Source organism: Tauraco erythrolophus, chromosome Z (assembly GCF_009769465.1).
Source record: "Tauraco erythrolophus isolate bTauEry1 chromosome Z, bTauEry1.pri, whole genome shotgun sequence".
Lineage (NCBI taxonomy): Eukaryota > Metazoa > Chordata > Aves > Musophagiformes > Musophagidae > Tauraco > Tauraco erythrolophus.
In genome coordinates, this window is record NC_141496.1 from 28081942 (window position 1) to 28108054 (window position 26113).

The 26113-nt window shown below is 40.0% G+C and overlaps 1 protein-coding gene across 1 annotated transcript in view; it reads left to right on the forward strand.

Moving 5' to 3' along the window:
* The window catches only part of HOMER1 (homer scaffold protein 1), a 66180-nt gene extending 41477 nt beyond the window's left edge, over positions 1 to 24703 (forward strand). Inside the window, exons 5-8 of the mRNA XM_086629213.1 lie at positions 2072 to 2228; positions 18780 to 18890; positions 20607 to 20687; positions 24515 to 24703. Coding sequence (XP_086485339.1) covers positions 2072 to 2228; positions 18780 to 18890; positions 20607 to 20687; positions 24515 to 24703 — 538 coding nt within the window. The remainder of the gene's footprint in view (positions 1 to 2071; positions 2229 to 18779; positions 18891 to 20606; positions 20688 to 24514) is intronic.
* The last annotated feature ends 1410 nt before the right edge of the window (positions 24704 to 26113 follow it).

Here is a 26113-nt window from a genome sequence, read left to right on the forward strand (position 1 = left end):
GTTAGAAGTTTACCTTGTATAATTGTGGGTATACAAATTATTACATTTTTAAAAAAAATCCATTTACTTCCCTGTTTGCATATTACATCAGGATATTAAGTGATCAAACAATTCTCATCATACAACTGTCCCGTGTACAAAGCTTTTGATCTGCTGTGTTCCATCAATATAAAATCTTGAGTGGTTATTTCTTCTGTGGGGAAAGATGGGTAGTAAGGCACATTTTGTAAACGTGTATAGGTGTCATACACACACAATTTGCTACTTGTCCTACCATAGCAGTACTACTAAGTAGAACTACTCACTTGTGTGAAATGACTGGATATTTGTTCTCCAGATCAGAACATCAGGGAGGAGTTATAAATATGGTAATGAACTAAATTTTTTTAGCATGTCTTTTACAGAATTTGTTGACCTGCTGTGCTACTGTAAGTGAAAAATAAATCTGATTAGAGAAACAGAAGAGTAGACGACATTTCAGAAATTTGTTCTCATCTTCTTTATGTGAGTCAGTGTTGCCTGGTGAAGTAGGATTATCATTATTTTAGTTCAGTCATTTAAGATTTAAAATTTCCAGTGGTGAACTTCTAATTAGTTGAATAGATCATGAAACGCTAGAGCCATTTGAAAGAACCTGTATTCCTCTTCTGAAGGAGTTTATATTGCTGTTCAAGGGGACGAAGCAGTGTATTTGGAAGGAAATGCTGGAGTGTGGAAGAATGAGACATCATGTTTTAGTGCCACAGTAGATGTAATCTGAATTGGTAATGAATGCTTTTTGGTGCCTGGTTGGTTCTGAACACCTAAGGAGCATTTACAGGAGTCATAATATCTTTGAAATATGTGTTTGTAGGATGGGCTGTGCGTATGCATGAAACGGAAGAAAGAAACCCAGTGGACAAAATGGTGGCAGAATGTTTCATCATTCACATGTACAGAGTTCAGATAAACCTGTAAACTTATATGCAAAATATTAATAATTGATAATTACATTAGGCATAGCATTTCTTGTAATAAATAATTAGATCATAATAATTCCTCATAATTTATCACAAACCTGTATGCAAAGTCATTTTGGCCAGAGTTACAGATCTTTGGTTTTCAATGATGTTTGTAATAGTAAGCCAATTAGACAAAATGAATTACTTTCTGTATGTATTTTCCATGTAGGTGTGCACCTCATATGCTGTTACCATCATACTAGTAAACATTAATGACCTATTTGCATACTAATACATTCACCTGATGTGTCTGAGATGTTTTTCCCTTGCATACTGAGAGCAAAGATGGGGTCTGTGGATGGTGGCGAACCAATTACCTGAGAAAACTAAAGCCCTGTGTTTGCTCAGAGAGTAACTGAACTCTCAGCAAGGATTGTTCCTCCATAGTCTGCTTCAGTAAACCCCAACATCAGCTTCCTCTTTGCAATAAAGCAATAATATCTCTATGGTCCTTGATCTTTAGTCTCTTTGCTGTTTTTACTGAGGAAAAGCATATTAATAGTATTATGGTGTTGAAATTCAAATCTTTGAGCTTGCAAGTACAAATTAAATACGGTATTTATTATAAGAAAGTATATTTCAGGGATAGAAGGCTTGCATTAAGACAAGTAAGCTGTGGTTCCAAAGCACTGCATTAGCTCTCTTTACTTGAGGTGATGACAAATCTTTTTCTACAGTATATTTCATAAAGTAGTCGGTAAAAAAAGCACTTTTATACAATACGTATCTATTAAAATAGTGATGAATCATATACGTATTCTAGAATTATACACTGTTGCTTTTGGGAAGCTGTTGTTATTTCATCATCCTTAACATTTTATTAAAAAAACCCCAACCTATTGAACTGGGAAGGTAGAGGTGGTTTTCCAATAATGATGTATCTATGTTTTCTGATTTTGTAGTGTTGATGGTTTGAGCATTTGGATTGTCATTTGGACATTCTGTCATAGGATTTTGCATAATTCTATTTTTCCTTGTTATTTAAAAAAAAAATTATAATACATTTTGAGAAAAAAAAAAAAAAGGAAGAGATTTTGGGGGATCTGACTGTTCTCATTCTGTCCGTGCAGTTCGACAATCAGCAAGCATTGGGAGGCAGAGCTGGCCACGCTCAAGGGTAATAACGCTAAGCTCACAGCAGCCCTGCTGGAGTCCACTGCCAATGTAAAACAATGGAAACAACAACTTGCTGCGTATCAGGAGGAAGCAGAACGTCTTCACAAGCGGGTAAGTCGAGGCAAATGGCCAGGATCCTTGAGGTGGAAGTACTGATGACTGTATTCACTCGTTTTCAAGTAAAACAAACAAATTTATTGTTGGGGCTTTAGGTTAATCTTTGAGACATTAATTATTACTTCAAGGCACACAGGGTTCCTCCATTGGAAAATTCCTTCCTCTGTAGCAGTTCTTTTTTTGCAAAGGGTGTTGTTACAGGAAGAGTTAGTTAACAGACCTCAAACCATGCTTGCCAGGTTTCACTTTTGATTTGATGCCATCACACCTGTTTCAGGACCTTCTCCGTTTGATTACGCTTTAGCCCCTCTTGCATTTAAGCCTACAGAAACTTGACATCAAATCTGTAAGTGAAAGAAACCCCATTGTAGTTTCCACATATAACAAAGACAAACAGCTTCCTCTCATCCTTGCACCTAAAGAAGACGGAGCTTGGATTCAGGATCATTATGTGCAATTAGAGATCCGCTCACACATTCATACAGCAGGGGCTAGGCCCTGTTCCCTTCACTGTAAATTTTGCAGAGGTCATTTGGCAAACCAGAAGTTAGGGCACAGTGGAGGAAGGAATGACAATGTTTGAGGGATGCAAGGTTGAAGACTGCATTATGAAAACAAGTGTACAGTATTTTTGTTTATCTTCCCTTTGCACATGTAACTCTTTATGTATTGTGTAATCTATTCACCTTTATCCTTACGGATTTGTCGTCATAGGTTAGGATACAGTTTTGCGGAAAGTGAAGAGAAGATTAGCACCTGTATGAAGGGAGGATGTCTTTGATGAAGCTGTATTACTCTTGTTAATGTCAGTTAACTTAGAAAAATATCAAGGAGATGTACTTAGTTAAGAAAATAAAAATGAACAAACGCATTGCTTTTTTGCATTAAAGCAGTTTTCATGGATATCCTGACAAGAAGGGAAAGATCAAGTAGAAAACATGGCATAACTTTTAATTTGGTTTTGTACGCTGTACTCACCTATATGAAATAAAGTATGGCAATTACAGTTAGCCAAACCCTGCAAATTGTGAAGGGTTCTTTGATTCCTGCACTAGACCTGTTCAACTGGAGGCTGTTGGTAGTCCCAAGAGCAAGGCTCATAGTAATCTGTAGGGGGAGAAATTCATCAGGCTACATCTAACCTGGAGAGGTGGAAGAGCATCAAGAATCCCCTTGAGCTTGAGAAGTCTGTGGAAGTCACAGGTTGTTGGCACTGTTCTATACCTAGACTGACTTGCAGACAAGGATCCTGAAGTCCCAGCCAAATGATTTGACAGGGAAAAACGACAATTTCCGATGGACTGTAGCTGTGTGTGCCATAGCTGGCTGGATGAAATGCAGGAAGTGTCATTAAAGCTGGTACTTTTTGCAAGTGCTTTCGATTGAGGAAATTGTCAGTTGCTGACAAAACTGTTTTGCTTCTGAAATTTGCTGGTCAGGCTCAAGCTTGTCATATGTGTTTGTACAGAGGGAGGCTTTGTTTGTCATCTCATTGAAGCTTCTCCTTTGGAAAGATGGGAGTTCTGACCTGCGCTCCAGATTTGTGAATAGATGATAATAGTAATTGATGATAAAATTATGTAAATTACAATCTTGTATTAAAATTACTATAGTGCAGATGATCAGGTGGATTTGACCACCAGATAGGCTTTATGGTGAAGAAAGCCTTCAGTTCATCACTGAAGCATGGACATAATGAGGTAGCATCCTTCCTAATAAAATGTATTAACAGCTTTTGTTGCAAAGCTGAGATAATGCAGTCCTTACCTAAGAAAGAAAACAAAAGTAGCATACAACAACAGCAGCTGCATTTGCCGTGGGGAGAACCAACCAGACAAGATGGGCAAAGATCCCTTTTTCATGATGTTACTCTCTTAGTCAAATGTTATTTAAATCTTATTGGAAAATACAATTAATGAATATAGGAATTTTTAGCATATTACTTTGCTTTTATATGATACTACACTTAATAGGAGTTGTAACAAAGTCTTTGTAGCTACATTCATTAATAGCTGATGATTTTTCATAACCTTTGCCCAGCAAATTTCCTGCAATTATTTTGTATTTCTGAGGGAACACAAAATTTTACAACATGGGATCATCTACGCTATGCTCTTTTACTCACCATTTGCATGCCTTTATTAAATGTTTCTGTAGTATGTGACCTCAGGGCTTGTTGATACCTCATGCAGAATATAGGAACGCTCTGTGGCTGTGTCTCTCTGGTCATGCTTGTAGATTATGACAGGACAGTTCATCAAGAGTACTGCCCTCTGTTGGGATTGGTTTTAGAAAAACATAGATTCAGCAAACCCACTAAATTGAACTCTCTAGGCAGAAGTCCAAGATGGTCATCTTTTTTTCTTGTAATTCTTCAAGAGGCAAAAACATGAAGAGAAAGTGTCCCAGTCTTAAGAAAAATGACTAAGGTGCTGGGTTGAATTTGCTTCTGTAAGTGCTTGTCGTGGTTTAGGCCGACCCGGCAACTAAACTCCACACAGCTGCTCTCTTACTCCTTCCCCAGTGAAGTGGAGAGGAGAAAAATATAATAAAAGGACTGAGGGTCGAGACAAGAACAGAGAAGGAGAACCCGCCGACCATGGTCCCGGGCAAAAAAGACTCAGATTTCTTAAAGCAAAGCAATTTATTAAGAGTTACTCGAAAGGATAAGGACAAACAAAACCAGTTACTTGAGAGGATAAAAAGAAACAAAGCCAGATCTTAAAAAACAAGACGTACCCCCCTCCTTTTCTTTTCTTCCCAGCTCTACCTTCTCCCTCAGCGGTGCGGGTGGACAGGGAATGGGGGAGTGCAGGTCAGTTCATCCCATGTTGTTACTGCCTCTCCTTTTCTTAAAGGAGGAGGAGTCCTTACACCCTTTTCCCCTTGCTCCAGTGGATCCCCTACCCACAAGGAAAAATCCACAGACTTCTCCAGAGTGAGTCCTACCTGCAGGACGCAATCCTTCCCCATCAGATTGCTCCAGTGCGGGCTTTACCACAGTCTCGGATTCTTAGGGAGCTGTTGCCACTCGCTTCGGCGTGGGTCATCCCACGGACTCTAGATGCCTCTCCACCTTGTTGTGCGTCCCATGCCCCACGACCGTCCTCAGGCTCAGGCATCTCTTCCCCGACGTGGGCTTCTCCATGGGCTGCGAGTGGATCTCTGCCCCACCAAGTCTGTCCTGGCTGCAGAAGGGCCGCCTGCCATCTCACCACTGGTTGCAGGGGAAACTCAGCTCCGGCACACCTCGTCCCGTTCCGTCTTCACTGACCCGGTGTCTGTGTGGCCGGGTTTCTCTCAGATCTCAGTCCTCTCTGGGTGAACTCAGCCCAGCAGGCACCCTGGCAGTGCTCCCCGCGTTCCCCAAGCAGCTCTGCTGCCACCATCCTGAGCAGGTGGTGCCGGCCTGGCGTGGGCAGCCGCCTGGCCAGGAGCGGGGGCAGTGCCCTCCTACCTTCTCTCCTCACTCCTGGGCAAAGCACCTTTTCCGTTTCCTTTGTCCCAACTTAAATAGGGCAATTCGTAGAGACGCCGATTGGCTCAACCCTGAGGGGGACGGAAGTTTGATCTGGTGGCCAGAACCGGGTCTAACCCAGTTCCAAAACCAGGGAAGTCACAGGGAGCAAATCCCCTCTCCTGCCACCAGAACCCCTTTACATCAAACCATCACACCCTGTAGGATAGTCATCTAGATAGTCTTGTAAACAGACTTTTAGTCTGATGAAATTAACTCCATTCTTAGTCCATAGAATCACAGAACAATTCAGCATGGAGGGGAACTTTAGAGGTTATCTGGTCCAATTCTCCACTGAAAGTAGGGCCAGCTTGGAATTTAGATCCAACTGCAGAGCTGGATCAGGTTATTCATGGCTGTGAATCAAGTCTCAAAAACTGGAGATCCTGCAGCCTCTTTTGGCAGCCTGTTCCAGTGTTTGACCGCCCTTGTTGCATTCTTTTTCCTAATATCTTAGCTAATTGAAATTTGCTGTGTTGCAACTTGCATCTGTTACCAGTTCAGAAAAAAATGAGGTTTGAGCCAAAAGAGACTTCGGCGAGAATTGTTGAATAGACTGGATTTTTAGAAATAGAATCATAGAATGGTTAGGGTTGGAAGGGACCTCAAAGATCCAACTCCCCTGCCATGGGCAGGGAAACCCTCCACTGCACCAGCTTGCCCAAAACCTCATCCAGCCTGGCCTTGAACACTTCCAAGGATGAGGCATCTACAACTTCTTTGGGCAACCTGTTCCAGTGCCTCACCACCCTCTGAGTGAAAAATTTCTTCCTTAGATCTAATCTAAATCTCCCCTCTTTGAGTTTAAATCCATTGCCCCTTGTCCTATCACTACATGCCCTTGTAAAAAGTCCCTCTTCAGCTTTCCTGTAGGCCCCTTTTAAGTACTGGAAGGCTGCTATGAGATCACCGTGGAGCCTTCTCTTCTCCAGGCTGAACGGCCCCAACTGTCTCAGCCTGTCTTCATAGCAGAGGTGCTCCAGCCCTCGGATCATCTTCGTGGCCCTCCTCTGGACCCGCTCCAGCAGCTCCATGTCCTTCTTGTGTTGGGGACTCCAGACCTGAATGCAGTATTCCAGGTGAGGTCTCAGGAGAGCAGAGTAGAGGGGCAGAAACACCTTCCTCGACCTGCTGGCCACGCTCCTTTTGACGCAGCCCAGGATATGGTTGGCTTTCTGGGCTCTCAGCACACATTACCGACTCGTGTTGAGCTTCTCATCCACCAGCACTCCCAAGTCCTTTTCCTCAGGAATGCAAGAAAGAAAAATTTGGAAATTAGTTTGCATCTTCAGTTGTAGTATAGTTGTTGTTTTATATGAAAAAGTTGGCTCTCACAGCGTCTTGCCCACTGGAGAAAAGGAATGTGTGTGGATGTGTGTCACGTTAAGAGGTCAAAGACCGGTCTATCAGCGCCCCAAGTCAGAGCGTGGGACTCAACACCAATAGGCGAGAAGATAATTCTGGCTAGTATACCGGTTTCTCCAAATGCCACAAGACCCTTGAGCCCGACTCCCCCCTGCCCTCCCTTAGCAGCCACAGTTAGTCGGAGGGTGTTCGCCCACCTATAGGTTAATAGCAGTAATACTACGGCTGAAACTCCTAATGAGGAGGCACATCTCCGGAAACATGTATGTGTATTTTATTCGTGACAGAATATAGATTCATAGATAGCCGGTCATAGTGACTGACTACAAAAACAACTTTAGTTAAAATACTGCAGTGATAATATAAAACTATTACTGATCAGTGATAATACTAAATAGCTAGCAAGATGCTAGTAACTAAGTGCGCATAACACAAAGTTCTTACCCAATAGGCGTCCTTATGGGGGGGAGAAGAGAGGTTCAGCCCGTCGACTGATCCCCAACGCTTCGATGGAGGGGCTTCTTCCTAACATCCCCTTTGTCTTTTGCCATTTTATACTTTTTTAATTTCTTTTAGGTGGAGCTCGAGTGACTCTAGTCATACATAACTTTATTAGGTTTGGTGTAAATTTCTCTCATGAGGGGTGGTCGCAGATTAGGATTGGTGTAAATTTCTCTCGTGAGGGGTGGTCGCAGCTTGGAGGCGGGTGGAGGTGTGATTTAGTAGCTGAAGGACACGATTTCACCATCACTGCTGAGGCAGCGGTTGTGATTCATCTTTATCTTCACCAGGTGCCCCGTATCCCTGATAACAGGGATGAGCCGTGATACCTTCGTACCACTCTACTCCCCATTTCAAGGGTATTGCATAGGCCTTGTTTGCTATTCCTTATCCCGGATAACAAGGATAAGCCGTGATACCTCCATATCACTCTGTTCCCCATTTCAAGGATATTACGCAGGCCTTGTTTGTTCCTGGGAGCAGCAGCTGTGTCTCATCTCAGAGCTGCTCTGATATTACAGTTTATGTTGAGATGTAGCTGAATTTTGGGGGACTATGTTCTCCCATTCCCCTCCAATTTCAGTTATTTTCCCACAATATGTATGCACTGGAGGGGTATGCTCACTTACCAGATCACAGTCTCATATAAAATAGACCAGCCTTCAAAATGAAGAATGGTACTGCCGATATTAGCTGCTATATTTAGTTCAATTTAATAATATATTATGTGGTTTATATATAATGTAATTGTGGTATTCACTCCTTATGTGCTTTACGTTTATGTACAAGTTTTGGTGCCTGAGTCATCTGTCTGCAAGCTGCAGCAGACTTACATCCTCTGTCAAGTGTGGTGTGTGGGGCAAGTAATGCGTATCGATTAGTAAACTTTGCATCATTATTTTCATCTTTAGTTTCTTCTTTATATAAATAGCCTTATGAATAGCCTTATTTACATAAACAGTTTCCTTTTTATATATTAAAAAAAATTATTGCTAATACCGTCTTACTAGTTGACTTCTTATGGTACCTTTTCCCAAAGTTTGAACTTTGTCATGTTTTATTTATAAAGATCCTTTGATTTTACATAGTATCTCATTCTTTAATCTTCTGTTTTTTTCATTCACTGTGATAAACTAGGTCTTTTGTCTCATGCAGTACTTGTAAACTTTGCTTTTTAAGTTGTTTTGTTATTTTAGGCCCAACATTTTTAATTCATAATTGTTTTCAAATTTGAATGAAATAATTTTTCTGTGTATCACATTGTTTATACTTTTTAAAATACAGAAACAAAGCTAAAATGCCCCTTTTTTTACTTTTGATTGCATTTTTTAAAAATACTTTCATTTTTTATTTACCATTTCTGATTAAGATTTACTCATCTATCAGTTCAGTTTTTTGTACTAACCTACATGTATTTGCTTTCTCTGAGACCTTTATCTTCCTCCTTCCATTTGTTCTCTGCATTAATGATGCCTAGAGCTGAGATGAAACAGAATACAGATTCAATGTGGCTGAGTGCAAAGTTCTCAATAAATTAAAGTGTTGTGCTCTCTTCTGATATATTGTAAGCTTAAGTCAGAAATATTGTACTTTGATATTTTGTCAGACATCATATTTTTCAGAAGTTTGCCAAATGAGTGTATGGATTTTTCCCACTCAAATACAAAGAGATAATAATTTGGGGAAGATGGGATGCCCAGTCAAGAGCTTAACTTGAGGCTCTCAGCCTTCTCTTCTCTAATCTGCTCAGAAGCAAGTTAACAACAAGGATTTACCTTAAACGGGGTTGAGGAGCACTCCTGCACACTTTGCATAGCTTTTTGAAGTCAAAAGGGATTCATGAGTTTAGAACAGCTCAGTAGCAGAAAGAAAAACCCTGAAGTGAGCTACTTTAGACAAATAGAATAGCATTGGTACTAACATTAATCTTAATACCATAAAAAGGATTGAATGGTGATATGAATTATGGAAAGTAACCCAAAGTTCTGTTTTTGTCATGTTAAAAATGAAAATGATTGAATTTTTTCTTGCATGCTCACTGCTAAAGTAAATCATCGTGTGACACTGGGCAATAGCACAGAGTAATAACACCATTGCATAATAATAAGAGCTGCAGTCTTTGAACATCATTCATCTGCAGGAAAAGAAACCTGAGATAAAAAGAGATGAAGGGAAGTGATCAAGCTCTTGGGTATTCCTGAAAGAACAGAGAGGTAAACTCTGGAATTCTAGCTTGTTATTTTACCAGAATTTCCTAGGAAATAACATAAAATTAGCCTATTATGTTCTGATTCTTTTATTCAATGAATTAAATAAGTATGAGGACATCTTACGTAGTCATCAAAGCCGCCTGGCAAATAATGGACACTGATTTCACTACTGTTGAAAAAATTTTTAAAGTAGATATTAAAAAAATGCATCAGCATACAGAAATAAAACCATGGTCATTTTATTGAGATATTTCTGTGCTACATAAAGAAAATATACAATCTATAAAAGCAGTCATTAAAGTCCACAAGAAGTATGGAACGTTATGTGCTGCTTATGTGGATTATCTGTAAAAAGTCTTTGCAGACCCTTTATCAATCACCTCCACATTTCCACCAGCTGCATTAATAATTGAATAACCAAAGCTAAACTTTGAACATGCAGATGTGATAAAGTTGAGTGCTGAATCAGAGGCCAATGTATTGTGGGCTTCATAATGTTGAGGAGTCTTACTAGCACCCCTGTGGGACTACTGTGAATAACCCTCTGGTTTTATGTGGCCGATTAAGGCGTTATCTGAAAGTGAAAATACAAAAGGTGACAGAAAATGTGGTAACAAGAAATTTATGAATGGAGTTTTGATCCAGAAATTTATTGGCAATGCCCCTTTTTTTTGTGATGCCCATCTCTTGTCGTCTTCCCTTTAAGACTGTCCCTCCTACCCCGCTGAACAATCCAAACATGTTTAAATTTGGTTTGAGTGATTTAAGAAAAATGTTATCCAAGTATAGCTTCCTTCTTAAGACACTGTAATTAGTATGTGGCTAGATAGCAGCTTGGTACCGTTTGTTTATAGATGAGCATTTTGCAGGGTAGATACAGGTAGTTTGGCAATTCAGTCAAAACAGTAGGATTATCATTTTGTTAGTATTTGTCTGTGCATTTACTTGAAAGAAATATGTGTGCAGCTGGACCAGTCTGAGTGCACAAAAAATGGACAGCTAAGTCCATATATTTGCATATGCAGTCCTTTCATCTGGAATTCCAGGCAAACTTTTGCTGCACTAGAAGCTCCCAAAAAGGCAAAAAAAAAGGGCAGCTCTTGCCTGGATGAGGTTATAATGCTATATATTAAATGAATGTTCAAGAGAGATGTTCTGAGGAGTAGTAGGGTTTTCTGTGCCACAGTAAGATCTGGAAAGGCTGATTGTTCTAACTGTGATAGCCGAGTTTTTAGAAGACATATGGGAATACAGTGACTGTTTTTTATTTTTGAAATTGCAATCTTGCCTTAAAGTAGAGTTTAGGTTTCAAAGCAGGCTGTAATTCTCTGCATAAGGTCAGTTATCCTTCTTGTAGTGGAACCAGTTTCTAATAAGAAGAAATCCAGAGTAATATTTTTAAAATCCTTGAAAAACCATTGCAGAGGCTGACCACCTTCTTTGCATGGCATTAGGAGATACCAAAGGAAAAATACAAGCCTTTTATTTCAGGGGATATGTATTTCTCTCTCAGACGTACGTTTTTGCTCCTCCAATGTCCATTTCAGCTATCGTAAATTCTGTATTATTTTTGGAATGGTGTGTATTGTCAGTCTTAATGTTAGATTATCAGAGCATTTCCTAGGACAGGATTTCTGAAATCCAGCACACTCTCAGCTCGCTTTCTGTGCGTGATTCCTAATACAAATAATCCGTATCTAGCCTTTACCAAGATTCAACCCTTGGTTAATAATTACAGTTTACTAAAAAGACAGCCTCTTTTCAGACAGAGCAGATGAATCAGATTATATTCCTGAAATCAAAATGTGAATTCAGCTTGTTTTAAAGTATGGTGAACTGAAGGCAGCTCTTTTCTGTCTTTTTCCGTTTACCTTGATTTATTTTTAGAGCAGATTCGCATTTAGGAGCCAAGGCTATTTCATTAGGGTTTTTTCCTGGCAATTCACTTTCACTGAGTCTGTCATATACGAGATTATAATTTGAAAAAAAAAAATCAAGCCACCAACAAAACTACTGTCACTCAGGGAAAGGAAAAAAAAAGTTTTCACAGAAGGGTCTCCATTTCATTTTCATCTTTCTGAAAAACCTAAGAAAAGTGTTAAGATTCATTTATCTGCAAGTCATAAAAAGCCTACTTTGTGGAGGCATGCCACAAAATTTTTATGTAGTCAAAGTTGTGTAGAATGAAATATATCCTATAATTCCAAAGCTCTGCTGGAGAATGAGAAAATTAGTGGATTTAAATCCTCAGGATTAAAGGATGACATATCTGTACAGTGTTTGCAATTGCATGTATTTCATGAGCTGGCCAGATAGCTGGAAAAAGTATTTGCTAATTAGATTGCAGAGAAAGAGGATGTCCTCTGAAGTTAGAATTAGCATTATCAGTTGCAAATAATAATGCATGGCTGAAGCTTAAAGCATCGATTTCAGTAAACTTCTTATATTTTCAAATATTTCTACTGCAGTTTCACTATTTTCTTCACAGAAATCAAGCAGATGATGGATTATTCCTCTTTCATCTCTGTAGAAATGAATAACTGTGGAAAACATTTTGGTATTTCCATGGCTTGAGGCATCAGTGCCCACAGAGAAAAATGTGTCCTTTTCAGCAAAATCTTTAATTGTTTTCTCTGTTGAAAAAAGTAATATATTGTTGCTATTGCAAAACTCCCCCCCCACCCCCAGGTTATCATTTTATCTATGGGTAAGTCTTGGAAAACTACAATAATTAATTCGCTGTCAGAAGTGATGTATATGAATAATATGCTGTGCTTTTTATTCTTTCAGCAGCAACCTTGAAAAGCAATTTTCCTTGTTTTCTGCATTTTCACGTTTCTTAGCACCAAAAATCTTTTGAGAGTTTTGCATTCTTGAAAGCTAGACAGGAACTATTTTTATGATCAGCTTGTTGCATGATGCCTTGCATCTTACTGTTCACCATGAAGAACTGAGAAGCTTCATCTGCATAAATTGTTTGAAACTTCAGGCAGTTATTCCTAGTTTTGCTGAGCCATGCAACATCATTTCTCTTCTTGTTGTGGAAAGCAAAGGGCTGTTTTTTCTTTAGAGGAAGTTCGTCTTGAATTATTGATGAAATAATATTGTCACAGTCACAGTTATGAGCCATTTAGGGATGTAACTCAACTAGCTAAAAATACATGATGAATACTTAAATTCAGTCTTGCATGTGAGCACTCTGCCTGTTCTGTGGTGTAGCCTGGGCTAGTAGACCTTGGATATTGCATTTCTCAGTAAATAGAAGGGATAAAAATACCTATAGGAAACAAGAAGTTAATAGTGTCACGTACATAAAATAGGCTACAGCTACATGGAAAATATGTTCTAGTCTGTCTTTCTTTGCATTTCTGTAGCCGTTGAAGTAATTTCTGTCTGAAGTTTAGAAGGAATTTTGTGATCTGTTGGTACCGAATTTAAGATGCTGAATAAAAACTATTGTTGTTCAAGGTCAAAAGTGCATAGATTTATCTCAAGAACGTGGTTTGAAAAAATGAATGAACGTGCAGCAAACATAGCGTGGATTCATTCGGTCAGTAATTGCTTGGGGAGGGGACCGCTCAACATATTTCTGTCACTCCCCTCTCTTTGCTGCTAACTGAAGTCTTTACCTGTGAAGTAACTATCTGTGTTGGGATTTGATGTAATGTCCTCTCTTGGTTTCTTTGTGATTTGCTTTGGTTTGTTTTCTTGGAGAGATTCTTCAGTCTTCTGAAGCTTTGGGTGTTCACTGTCTTAAGCTCATGTCAAGGCTGTTACTTCTTGTTGTGTCACGTGGCCCAAAGTCTCGCTCCTCCAGTCTTCCCAGCAGCCTAGTGCCTGCTAGCTGTCTGCTGCAATGCAAGCTTCTGCCTGGTGTCCCCCTCTATTTATAGGCTGTTGACCCTAGATTAAAATGTCCAGAAAACTCTAGAATGGCCTCTGCTGAGAAGGTCTAGGCTCTGCCAGAACAAGTTGCCTTGCTGTCTTATTTCACCTGATGAATTTCTCGCTGAAGTATGCCGTTAAGTGTCATGCCAGCCATATACTGGAAGAGTTAGCTCATTAAATAGTCACTAAAAAGCCCTTTCAGAATGTTTTTCCCTGTGTGCAATCCTTACCTGGGTGATAAATGCAAAATAAAGAAGCAGAGGCTAAGAACAACACTTTTTTCTTTTTTTGACCTCAAATACGAAGCCGCAGCATTGACTTTTTTCAGATATGCAAGTCAGTGCAATCTCATGATAGCACAAGGGCAGAACCTTGTTTAATCAGTTACTGTTTAAAGACAGTTCTTTCAGTCTGAATTCTGTACTGGGAACAAAGCTTAATCGCAGGTACTTTGCTCAGTGTTGCTGTGCAAAGGCTTAGATGATTGATTGAGCCCAGCTCTTAAACACGGAACACGGAATGAGATGTCCCTGAAAATAGCACGTGGGAAAGTCAGACTAAAGCGTTTTAGCTTCATTTTATGCCCCCTTCTGTGCATATGCATAAACAGTTGTTTTTAATGATTTTGGACCACTGGTCATGAGAAAAATAAATTCAGTTTGAAACAGGGAAATAGAGCAAGTAAATGCTATCCAGACTTTTGCCTAGAGCTTTATTTTTTGTTACTTCTGTTTTCAATTGCATATTCTTTATATTGCATGATTTTCCAGCCCATCTTACTCTACAGGTTTTTTTTGAAAGGGGCACAATATGATTTTCATAGGTACATTCAAGAACATAACATCGTGACGATATCTGACATCTTTTCAGATCTCTGTAGGAATGGCCATTTAAATAAGATGCAATTAAAGTAACCCATTTTTAAAAATTTATATCGTTCTTTTTTTCCAACTTAACTGATTTTTCAACAAACAGTAAACAGAACAGTTGAACAATGCATTATTTTCTTTCATAAGCAGTAAGAGATGGATGTTTGCCCAGAGAAAAGCTGGACCAGAGTGAGACATCACATCCCTTTTAGTGTTGGTAATTAATTGCCCTTGTGACAGCAGTTGCCTCTGTTGGCAAGAAGGTTTGTGAGAGCACTCCCTGTCCTGCTTAAGCAAAATTAGCTGTGTTTGCTTAAGCAATTTCAATACGTGTCGTGAGTTAATATGAATCAGAGCGGACTGGGGACCGTTCAGGTGAGCCATGCAGCTGGCAGGAGGCTGTTGCAGAAGGTGTTTTCAGCTAGGGACAACACATACAGCCGAGAGCAGTAACATTTCATCCACAATAGTTCAATCCACCACCTTCCTGGGATTCCAAGCTTGCACCAACACATGCATCCTCAATGTGTGTACCAGCCCAGAGGAAACCCTGTGGAGAACAGGGTTGGTCCAAGCGCTTCCTTCCAAGCACACGGGCTTCCAAGGCACTAGGTTCTAGGACAGAGGTAGTTCAGAGTATGAAGTTTCTTCTGTCTCTCCAGTTAAGACACTTACTCTTTGTGTAAATGAGTATTCACTGTGCCAGTGCCTGATAAGAGCCAGTGGGTACTGGTGAGTGCAACAGCTCTAAAAGAGAGGCTGATCTTCTTGGAGGTTGCCATACAGCATTACAGTGTTTCACAATGGATGGGAGAGGTTCGAACCCTGTGTTCCCCCAACAACCCTAGCCCTGGATTCACAGAGGCTTCCAGCTCCAAATCAAGACTCAGTTCAGCAGAAAAGCTTGGAAATGTTTAAGAAGTTTAACAGCAGAAGGAGTGGAGGTGGGCAAAGTGACCGAGTCTGACAGTTCCAGCAAAACTTAGGAATAAGACCTCTGCATAAACCTGCAATGTCAGAAATACAGGAACCTGTGTGAAGTTGTGGCAGCTCTGCTAGGTAGTGAAGGGTTCTTGACTGGGCAAGACCCTGACCAACAAAATGTGACTTCAAAATTGGCCCTATTTTGAGCAGGAGGCCTCAAACAGATGATCACCAGAGTCCCCTTCCACCCTAAGTTACTCTGTGCCTCTGTGATTCTTCAAAGAATCATGGAATGATTTGGGTTGGAAGGGACCTCAAAGATCATCTAGTTCCAACCCCCCTGCCATGGGCAGGGAAACCCTCCACTACACCAGGTTGCTCAAAGCCTCATCCAACCTGGCCTTGAACACTTCCAGGGATGGGGCATCTGCAACTTCTCTGGGCAACCTGTTCCAGTGCCTTACCACTCTCTGAGTGAAAAATTTCTTCCTTATATCTAATCTAAATCTATGTTCTTTCAATTTAAAGCCATTACCCCTTGTCTTATCACTACATACCCTTGTAAAAAGTCCCTCTCCAGCTTTGCTGTAGGTCCCCTTTAGGTACTGGAAGGCTGCTATAAGATCACCATGGAGCCTTCTCTTCTCCAGGCTGAACGGCCCCAACTGTCTCAGCCTGTCTTCATAGCAGAGGTGCTCCAGCCCCTGATCATCTTTGTGGCCCTCCTCTGGACTCACTCCAGCAGCTCCATGTCCTTCTTGTGTTGGGGACTCCAGAGCTGAATGCAATATTCCAGGAGGGATCTCACGAGAGCTGAGTAGAGGGGCAGAATGGCCACGCTTCTTTTGATGCAGCCCAGGATATGGTTGGCTCTCTGGGCTGCCAGTGCATATTGCTGGCTCATGTTGAGCTTCTCATCCACCAGCACTCCCAAGTCCTTCTCCTCAGGGCTGCTTTCAATCCGTTCTCCACCCAGCCTGCACCTGTTTTTGGAATTGCCTCGACCCACGTGCAGGACCTTGCACTTGGCCTTGTTGCACTTCATGAGGTTCTCACAGGCCCACCTCTCCAGCCTGTCAAGGTCCCTCTGGATGGCATCCCTTCCCTCCAGCGTGTCCACAACACCACACAACTTGGTGTCATCTGCAAACTTGCTGAAAGTCCACTCAATCCCATTGTCCATGTCACCAACAAAGATGTTAAATAGCATCGGCCTCAATACTGACCCCTGAGGAACACCACTCGTCACTGGCCTCCACAGGAACATTGAACCGTTGACCACAACTCTTTGAGTGCGACCATCCAGCCAATTCCTTGTCCACAGAGTGGTTCATCCGTCACATCCATGTCTTTCCAGTTTAGAGACAAGGATGCCGTGTGTGACAGTACCAAATGCTTTGGATTCTTGCTGTGTCTAGACATTAGTTCAGACCCTATGTAGACATAGGTTTGTCCCAGTCAGTGTGCTCCAATTCTGCTTATTTGTGTTTGTGTAATTGTAGTGGTGAATACCATAACAGTCACAATTGGTAGCAGTCACAAGGAATCTAAATAGATATATTTTTGTGTAATCAAAGCAAATTGATAAAATTATCTAAGACTTCAGTTGTAATGCTCAGTGGCATATAAAACTGAGCAAACTGCTGTTGCTTTTTGCCTTGAGCACTAGTACTTTTTCTGGGACGATTTCAGCAAATAAGATAGTTCCTTGGGATGAGGGGTGGGGTGTTGTGTTACCAAGCTATATCCTCATCCCTCATTCCCTTTACCCCTCCCAAGAATTTACTGTAATCTCAGTTCTCTCCATTTATAAACCTGATATGCAAAAGTGCCTAATCACAGTTTTTCAGTTGAAGAAACTAGTCTCGTCATGGCTGTTACAGAGGGTAAGTTCATGCCTTATGACTCTGAAAGGAGAAGTTGATAGGGATTTTGTTTTAATTTTCTTGTATTTCATCTTGGCATTCCTTTGACTTCTGTCTGCACTCAATAATCTAGCTTTTGAGCCTACAAATAGTTGAGAGTCTAAAACCACTGGCATCACTGTGGCTTCACTAGCTAGACTACGCTGGTGCTGGAGGGCACCAACCTTGCTTACTCGAGATGTTCTTTTATCTAGGAAATAAATTGTCCTCGTGAGTGCCTCCCCTCTAAGGGCTACTTCTCCAAGAATGTTAAATGGAGACCTAAAGATTTTCGTTGCACAATTGCGTAGCACTTTGTTTAAAGGAGGTTTTGGGCTAAATTTGTTAGCTACTGTAGGTAGATGATGTAGCTCTGTTAAGACTGTATACTGAGATTAATAGTCTCATATTTTCCAGGAAAAAAAAAAAAGAGTTACTAGGTTTTAAATAATATTTTTAATATTTTAAGAATTTGTTATTAAACAAAAAGGTTTTAGTACACACATCCACGCAGACATGCAGTGTGAGTTCTCTAATATTTTGATCTGTAATTTGAGAGGTACATGAACAAAGACTTCTTTGCGTAGACTCCAGCTGCATGGATTTTACTTGTTTGGTGCAGAAGCTATTTTTTGACATCTGTTTATCTGTGAATGGCAGGATATTAACATCTCTTTGATTAAAAAATAAAATAAAAAGGGCATACCATTGCAAGGTATCTTAACTTATCCTATGGCAGATGGAGAATGTTTGCTGTCTGCTAATAAAGAGGAATTGCAAATCCAAATTGTGCCATTAGCCGTTGGCTTTGTGACTGAGAGGTGAGATCCGAAACTAGAGGAAGTAAGAAGTTGGCAGCTGTACATTGGTGGCTGAATGTCTGCTATTGCATTGTTGATGCCGAGTCAGAAATTGAGGCTGTGAGATCTTCCTAGCAAGCCAAATCTTAATTGGCTTGCTAGAAAGTCGGTGAGCATTGTGGTTGAGTTTATTAAGATGGTGCAACATTAAAAAGAGTCAGGCAGCAGGGTCAGTTAAACAGGCAGATCTGTATTTAATCATCTGGCCTTTACTGTTTCTGAAATGGTAATTCAGCTTCTTTCATAAAATTTTCAATAATTAGTAAGTATAAGTTTTAATTAATGTTCTTTTCAGCCTGCAACATACTAAATTTATTGTTTCCATGAAGTCATAGCAACCATTTTATGCTAAGTAATTTGTTAAGGAATTTTATGCTAACTTCGTAAGAACACCTTCACCCAGAACTAAGGGTATATTTTAAATGCAGCCATTGATACAAAGAAGTAATAGTACCTTGAATTTATTGAATTTAATTCTGTATGTGTTGCTTCTACTTATTTCGACAGGTGACTGAGCTAGAGTGTGTGAGCAGTCAAGCCAATGCAGTCCACACACATAAAACAGAATTAAACCAGACAATACAGGAGTTAGAGTCTACACTGAAGAAAAAAGAAGAGGTACTTGATAACATTTATTCCTGGCTTTCCTGTTATGATGTCATTTCTAAAGGCTTTCAATATTAAGCTTGTGATGGCTGGTAAATACTGTATTATTTCCTATAGATATTAGGAAGTAAAATTTATTTCAGTTTCTATGATATGATTAATATTTTTCTGTATATATAATTACATCAGTGCAATATAAAGCTGGGTATCTGAACAACAAGAAAAAGTCTGAGCAACAAAACAATATCTGAACAGTCTCTGAACAACAAAAAACCACACGTTTTCCTGTTTCCTTTTACCAAGCATTTGGTTTGGAGAAGTCAGAAGTGGTTTCCACAGAGTGGTCACCACACTGTTGCAGTCCAAATTCGCTAAGAAGGGAAGCTGTTGTAAGCTTGCTTTCCTTTTTCTGGAGAGTAGGGTTTGGAGCAAGGAATAGATCAATGCCTTCTTCAGGCCAACCTGTTTTTCAGGCTCTGTTAATATAACTGACTTTTATGATCCCTAAGATCACCCCTTTCCTTAAGCGCGTGCCAAGCCCCTGGCCTGAAACTTGATTATATTTATTGTGCCATCTGCCTTGGGCTGGACCAGCAGCAAGAAAATACAAGGAATTGGAGTAACACCTGCACTGGCACGAGTCCTAGAGGAAAGCAGATTGGTGCCACCGAATGATCGAGAATCGCCCCTTTGTAGGTGAGGGGAAAGGAGGTGGAAGGAGCTGTGTTTGCCCCATGTAAGACCAGATCCCTGGAGCCCTCCGTGACGGACGCAGTGGGCACTGGTATGAGTGTCCGGAGGGGCAGGGTGGGTTGCAGGGTCTTGCCTCCAGCGTGACAGTTGTTAGGCATTTGAAGGGAGAATGCAGGAGAGGCACAGTAGTTACAGAATATCCTCCCAAAATGGAACAAAGCCTTTTCCAAACTCCCTCATACTTAAGAGATTAGCCTCAGGTTGGTAATTCCCATTTTGGTGCCCGTTCACTTTTGAATTATGCTGAGCTGTTGGCTGCAAAGGCATCTTTCTGAAAGGAGTTCTGGAAGGTGAATATGCTCTTCTGGGGAAAAGTACTTAGTAGTTTTAAGTTTGATAACTTTTGGTTTCATTAACTGTTTCTATTCTTGTCTCCTGAAAGTTTGCTAAGAAGATGTTTCTCTTCTGTTCATTATTTTATCTATATTTATTATTTTTATACCATATTACTTTCTTCTTGCTAAATTAAAGATACTATTTCTTTTAGATGGTCTTTCTACAGTGGTCAAACCAGGCACTTTTTTTGAGGCTCAGCCCTGCTGCTAGTGACATAATAAACAGCTCACAGGTGAAAATTGGATTTTTCTTTCGAAAACATGGAGGAAGATAGATTCTAATAGAATTTAAAATACAAAATTGTTTCTCCAATTACAAGGAGAAATTAATTCTCCTTAATTTTCCAGGAGAAACTTATTTCATATCTTTTGTGTGGGAGAGAAAAACTTGGACTTTTATAAAAGAAAATGCTTATCTGTATTGTTGTCTGTTCACAGTGCAATTGCTGGGTTTGGACTGTGGTTCAGGAGTATTGAGAGCAGGGCTTAAACTCATGTGCTGTGATGGGCAGTAGCCAACTGCCAGCTTTGGTATCACTGCGATGGTTTGCCCAGGAGAAGAAGCAATAGCCAGTTTACCTGCACTGAGCCCAAGCCCAAGGTAACATGTTGCTAGTGAGGTTGTTTCTTCTCTCTTTAGGAAATAGAAGGATTGAAACAAGAAATTGAAAATGCCAGAGAGCTCCAGGCACAGAGGGATTCTCTGACCCAGAAGTTACAGGTGAGCTATAGTGCATCATCTTAATTCAGAGAGAAGGGGAAAATGATCATCAAATGAGTAGTTCACGTCAGCAACTTGAGCTGTATTCACTGAGGGTGCCAGATAAATATGTTAGACTGCATTGCAAAGTGGTGGGTTGGGCTGATCCTTAGGAATTGGTATCAAAATTTCCACCTGCTGTACATTGCTATTTTTAGCTGAGGGAACAGACCCAAATTTCATTTACAATTCCAGAGTACTCTCAGGCTAGCAGATGTCCTTCATCAGTGCATGTCCTGGGCAGTTCTGGTCTCATTTTCACTGCGATGTCTTTCCATCGGTCTTGTGTGCCACTGAAACTGTCAGACTGTGTATCATCAGGTTGGGATGAATTTGTATTCAGCTTTTAAGCACACCCTGAGAAAGTAAAGGATGAAGCGTTCTTGTGTAGTGCAGGCTTTCAAAACACACTTTGACGTTTTCCTGGAATTATTTTAGAATCGTTGTGGGTCTTTTTTTTTTTTTTTTTCTGGGTTGGTTCTTTACTGTGTGTAAAGCCAGATACCTTAGCCTACCAGAATCAGTGCTCTCAGTATACCCTCCCTTGCTACAACTGAGCTCCTGTTGTCTGTCACTGGGCTGACCAGCTGGCACGTATGCATCTCCCTTGCGAAACCTGCCTTCAGAATGAGGCTGACCAAAGCTTAGGTGGATTAAACTCTGAATTCAGACTTCAGTGTTTTGATAGGACTGGAAACTCAAGCGTTATGCGGTGCTCCAGATCCGAAGTGCTGAAAGGTGACCCTCACTACTCTGTTGCTCAACCTAAATCACGTTGGAAGCAAGCCCCATCAGACTAGCCTCAGCTTAAAAATCGTTAAGCAGGTATTCTTTGAAACGCGTTACTTGACTTAGAACTTCCCTGAATCTCATCTTAACCTACAGAGTAAACCTCATAAGAATAAAGAGAGTTTATTAATTTTTCTCCATTCCAAAAATTATTCGGAAAAAGTATGTTATTACTTGGAACGATCTTTAAAGATTGTCGTGAATACACCTGATCTTGCCCGTTCCACTACTCCAAAAATTGTTTTTGGTTTTAGGCTAAAAGTGGGAGTTTTCAGCTGAAAAAGTGCTTATCTGGGAGACTGAAAAGGAGATTATAATGAAAGTCGGAAATTGTTCTAGCAGTAGCACATGCAATAATTTCAGTGTAAGATCATATGAAAAGTGATAGTGAGCCAGGAATAAGCTATCCTTAGCAAACAGAATTATGAGAGATTGGTAAGAGATGAGAGATTAGAAAATACTAAGTTTTTATTAAAATTTGCACTTTATCATCAAGTCAGTAGCTTCCCTTTGGTATATTTATATCTTTAATAACCAAATGGATGTATTGTTTATATGTGTCCATACATCACATTGTAGACAATTTCTGAAAATCGTTCTATATGATTCTATTCAAGTAAATGTAAAGCTCACTTAGGATCTGAGTTCAAACTTGCCTTTATTAAGCTTAAAGCTTATTACTGACCTGATGCAGCCCATCTAAAAGATCTTGAGTCTTTGCTTTGCTATAATCGTCCTGCTTTGATTATAGTGGCCTTCTCTGAGCCACTTCACCCTACATCTGTGACGTCAATCAAATGATGTTTTCTTCTGTAGCTCCAGACTAACCATCTCACATCTGGTCCCTTAGCTGACTCATCATCTGTTTTCAGGGTGATTGTCTCCAGGGTCCATATCTGCTCACCTCACTCTTTTTCCTTCAGCTTTTATTTTTTCCCTCTTGTGCTTGCAAATGAATTATGTAACTCTAAAATATTTTTGGAATATAGCCTGTATGAAAAATGCTATACAAAGAAATACTATTTCAAGGTGTATTGCATTTCTGACACACTCTTATCAGGGAATAAATTAGAAATCCATCATTGGCAAATTCCAGTGAAGGGCAATATGTTACCACTGTGAAGGGTAAGTATCAGGGCCCTTGTTACCTAATAATTTCATTAGCAATGTAGAGAAGACATATCAATGAGTCATGATCAGTGTGACTCTCACAGTAAGTCAAGATGTCTTTATTACTATGACTGATTCCTAAATATAGCTGTTGTGTATGGTTTGAATATTTTGTTCGGATCCTTGCACTGAATTCCACAGAAGATTATTAGAGTGCAAACAGCAAACATAACTTAATAATTTATTTATTTTCTGAAAGAAAACGATGCATGAGAAATGATTCTGTCTGCTCTAAGAAGAGCTTGAAAAAACAGTGTAAAATACAGGTTGCAAAGGGCCTGAATGTATCAGAAGAGTCAGTTTATTGTTAGATGAAATTAACTGCAAGTAAAGTGAAATGACACAACTAGAGGAGTAGATACATTAAATGGACTTGTCTCCTCTTCTCCAATCAAGAAGCAACAGTTTTGAGGTAGACTGATTTGTAATAGGAAACTGCACATGAGCTGGACATGAATTTGTAATGCAATACTATTGCAAAATTCTTTAATACTAATCTAGGGTAAAGATGTGTAAGGATCAAATTTAAAATTTGAGAAGAACCATCTTCCAGAGATTAGAAGCCACAGCTCCTGGCATATTTCAGTTAGCTCAGCTTCCCATACGTTATTGAATATGGTAAGCATAAGTTAGGGAAAATAAAGCAGGAGAAAGTGTGGAGAAAGCGTATCTGAGGAAGTGTTTGAGAAGCTAAATGTATATATATTAGGAAAGAGATGTCAAGAATAGATTATAAATAAAATATGCAAGCTGGAAGTTTAAACAAAAGAAGGGAGCTCTTCTGATTTGGAGAGATACAGGGCAAGGACTAGCAATGGAGAGTTAGCCTTTCACTGAACCTGGATTCCTATGTCCAACATAAAGCTTCCGGTTTTACCTGAGTGCTCCCACCCTAACAGCTCACAGCAGAACGATTCCTCAATTTAGGAGCGTCTGAGAAAGGCCTGAGACATGACCCTGGGTGCTGGATACGGGCCAGACAGCAATACGCTATTCCAGACCCGCCTGACCGCGGCAGTAGGAATTTGGCAGAAGAGAAGCTGCCCGGTTTGTGGCCCCCTGCCCTGTCCGGTGCAAGCCAGAGCTGCAGGGGTCCCAGTGGGCTGGAGCAGGGGCACTTCTCTTCCTCGTGCATCAGAGCTGAGCTCGTTCAGGGCCGGGCTGGCTCGGGAGCTTCCTCTGCTCCCACGGCTGCACGGCGTGCCAGTGGGCGCTCCGGGGCACCCTGCAGCGAGAGGAGGCATTCGGCTTGCGCTTGCTGGTTTACATTTGTTCGCAATCAAGGTCACCTTGACATCGGTCATAATAGTTTATGCTTCTGTCTTAGTTTTCAGGGTGAAAAGGGCTATAATGTGAGACAGGAGTAAGGTAGTACTCCTCCATCCATAAAGCAGTATTCTGGATGAGTTTCTGTATGAGACCATTTAATGGGGACTGTGTCCTTGAGCAATTCGTGTAGTCTAAATCAGAAATACTTGAACTTAAGTAAACCTTTGAGAAGCTCTTTTCAGTAGATGGCACATTTCTGAATGATAGAAGCAATAACTTACCTGAAAAAGTATACCACATCTGTCGTTCACTGACTAAATTTTATCCCTCTCCAAAAGTTTCTGACCTTCAGATGAATTACTGAAAAAACGGAGGAAATAGTAGTACATACGCAATTGTAATAATGATTTGAGTTCTGGTTTTCGCTTAGTGGAAACTGTAAAGGGTCACAAATTGTTTTTAAAACCAGTTGATGAAAATAGCACACGAATACCAGCAGGAGGTTAGACTGCTTTCTGTTTGCAGGCAACACATTAACATGTTATGTATTCTCTCCGAAGGAAGTAGAAATTCGAAACAAAGACCTGGAAGGCCAGCTGGCTGATCTAGAGCAACGTCTGGAGAAAAGTCAGAATGAGCAAGAAGCTTTTCGCAATAACTTGAAGACACTTTTAGAAATTCTTGATGGAAAAATATTTGAACTAACAGAGTTACGAGATAACTTGGCCAAGCTAATAGAATGCAGCTAAAGAATATGGGATTTCAGTGCCAATCAGCTTAAAGATGCACTGTCTCTCTTCATAGGACTGTGTTGGGCTCTGCATCAAAGTTGCACAAAATTAGAAAACGCTCCTCTGAGAGGGCTTGTTTTAAATTTGAGTCGTATTTAAATGTAAAATTTAGAACTCAGCTTGTAGCTAGTTGAAGAAAAAAACAACAAACTTGAATTACAAATTACCTCCTTGTACATTATTGGCCATCAATAACTTGAAAGATATTAACAGTAATTGAATGCAATCCTTTTCTAATTATCAGTGATGGAAAAATTAGCAGTGTCCCAGGTCACATCCCCTTTTTGTGATAGACACAATATAGGTTATCTACCGTTTTATTCATTTGAGATATTTAATCGCTGTGTTTTGTGCAAGAACTTAGTGATGACAGCCCTGTATTTTGTTGTTCTTAATGATTTCTCAGGATACTTTGCACTGTGGAGAAGCAGTGCCATTACCAATTTATTCTTGCCAGGAGTGAGAGAGAGTTGCATCTTTAATTGAAACAAAGTTACTACAACTGCTTGTATAAAGTTCTTCCTTTTGGGGTTATTTTGGTTGGTTGGTTGGTTGTTTTTGGGTTTTTTTTATATATATACTGGAAGATACCGTATTTCTTTATGGAGCTTACTCTGGTGTTCTACAATATTGTCCAATGTAAGGTTTACTTTTTCATATGAATTCCATGTAATTACAGTGAGACACTATCTTCCACTTAACTATGTTTTGAAGCCAACCAATGATGGAAGGTGAGTCCCCCAGGGAAAAAATAAAAGGCAAAAAACCCCTGAGAATTTTAAATGTCAAATTTGACATGCACAGATGACAAGGAATAGCCAGTCATTTGTTTTCTGGCCTTGATACATATATAGAATGTGTATGTTCAATTAACTGTTAACCTGTTCTGCAGGAGGCTTTTTCAGAATGTCACATGAATTTCAGGTTTTGTGAATAATGGCTTATGGGGAGCAATGTTTTATTACAGATTGCATTAAGGGCATAGAGCTATTGCAAGGGATTACTCATACACTGAACTTCTCCAGCCAGGAAGGCTGTTTCTAGAAGTTTTGTTGTCATAGCAAATTGAAATGGAGACATGTTTACTCTTTTATGGGTCTTCATATCACATCTTTATTGAAACTACACCAGGCAATATTCTGAACTGTTAACTAAATGTTTAAAAACAGGAAATTGAATTCAATTATCCTCAGTCAGCAGGTTTTAAAGTTGTTTTGATGTAATTTTAACAGACTTTTGGCAAACACATATTTCTTTATATAATAGATTTATTTAAAAAAAAAAAAAACCTCTTTGAAAGGTAAGCCAAGTGTCATGTGTCTTGCATCAAAGTGCATTCTTGCCATAAATTGCTTGTACTGTTGAAGA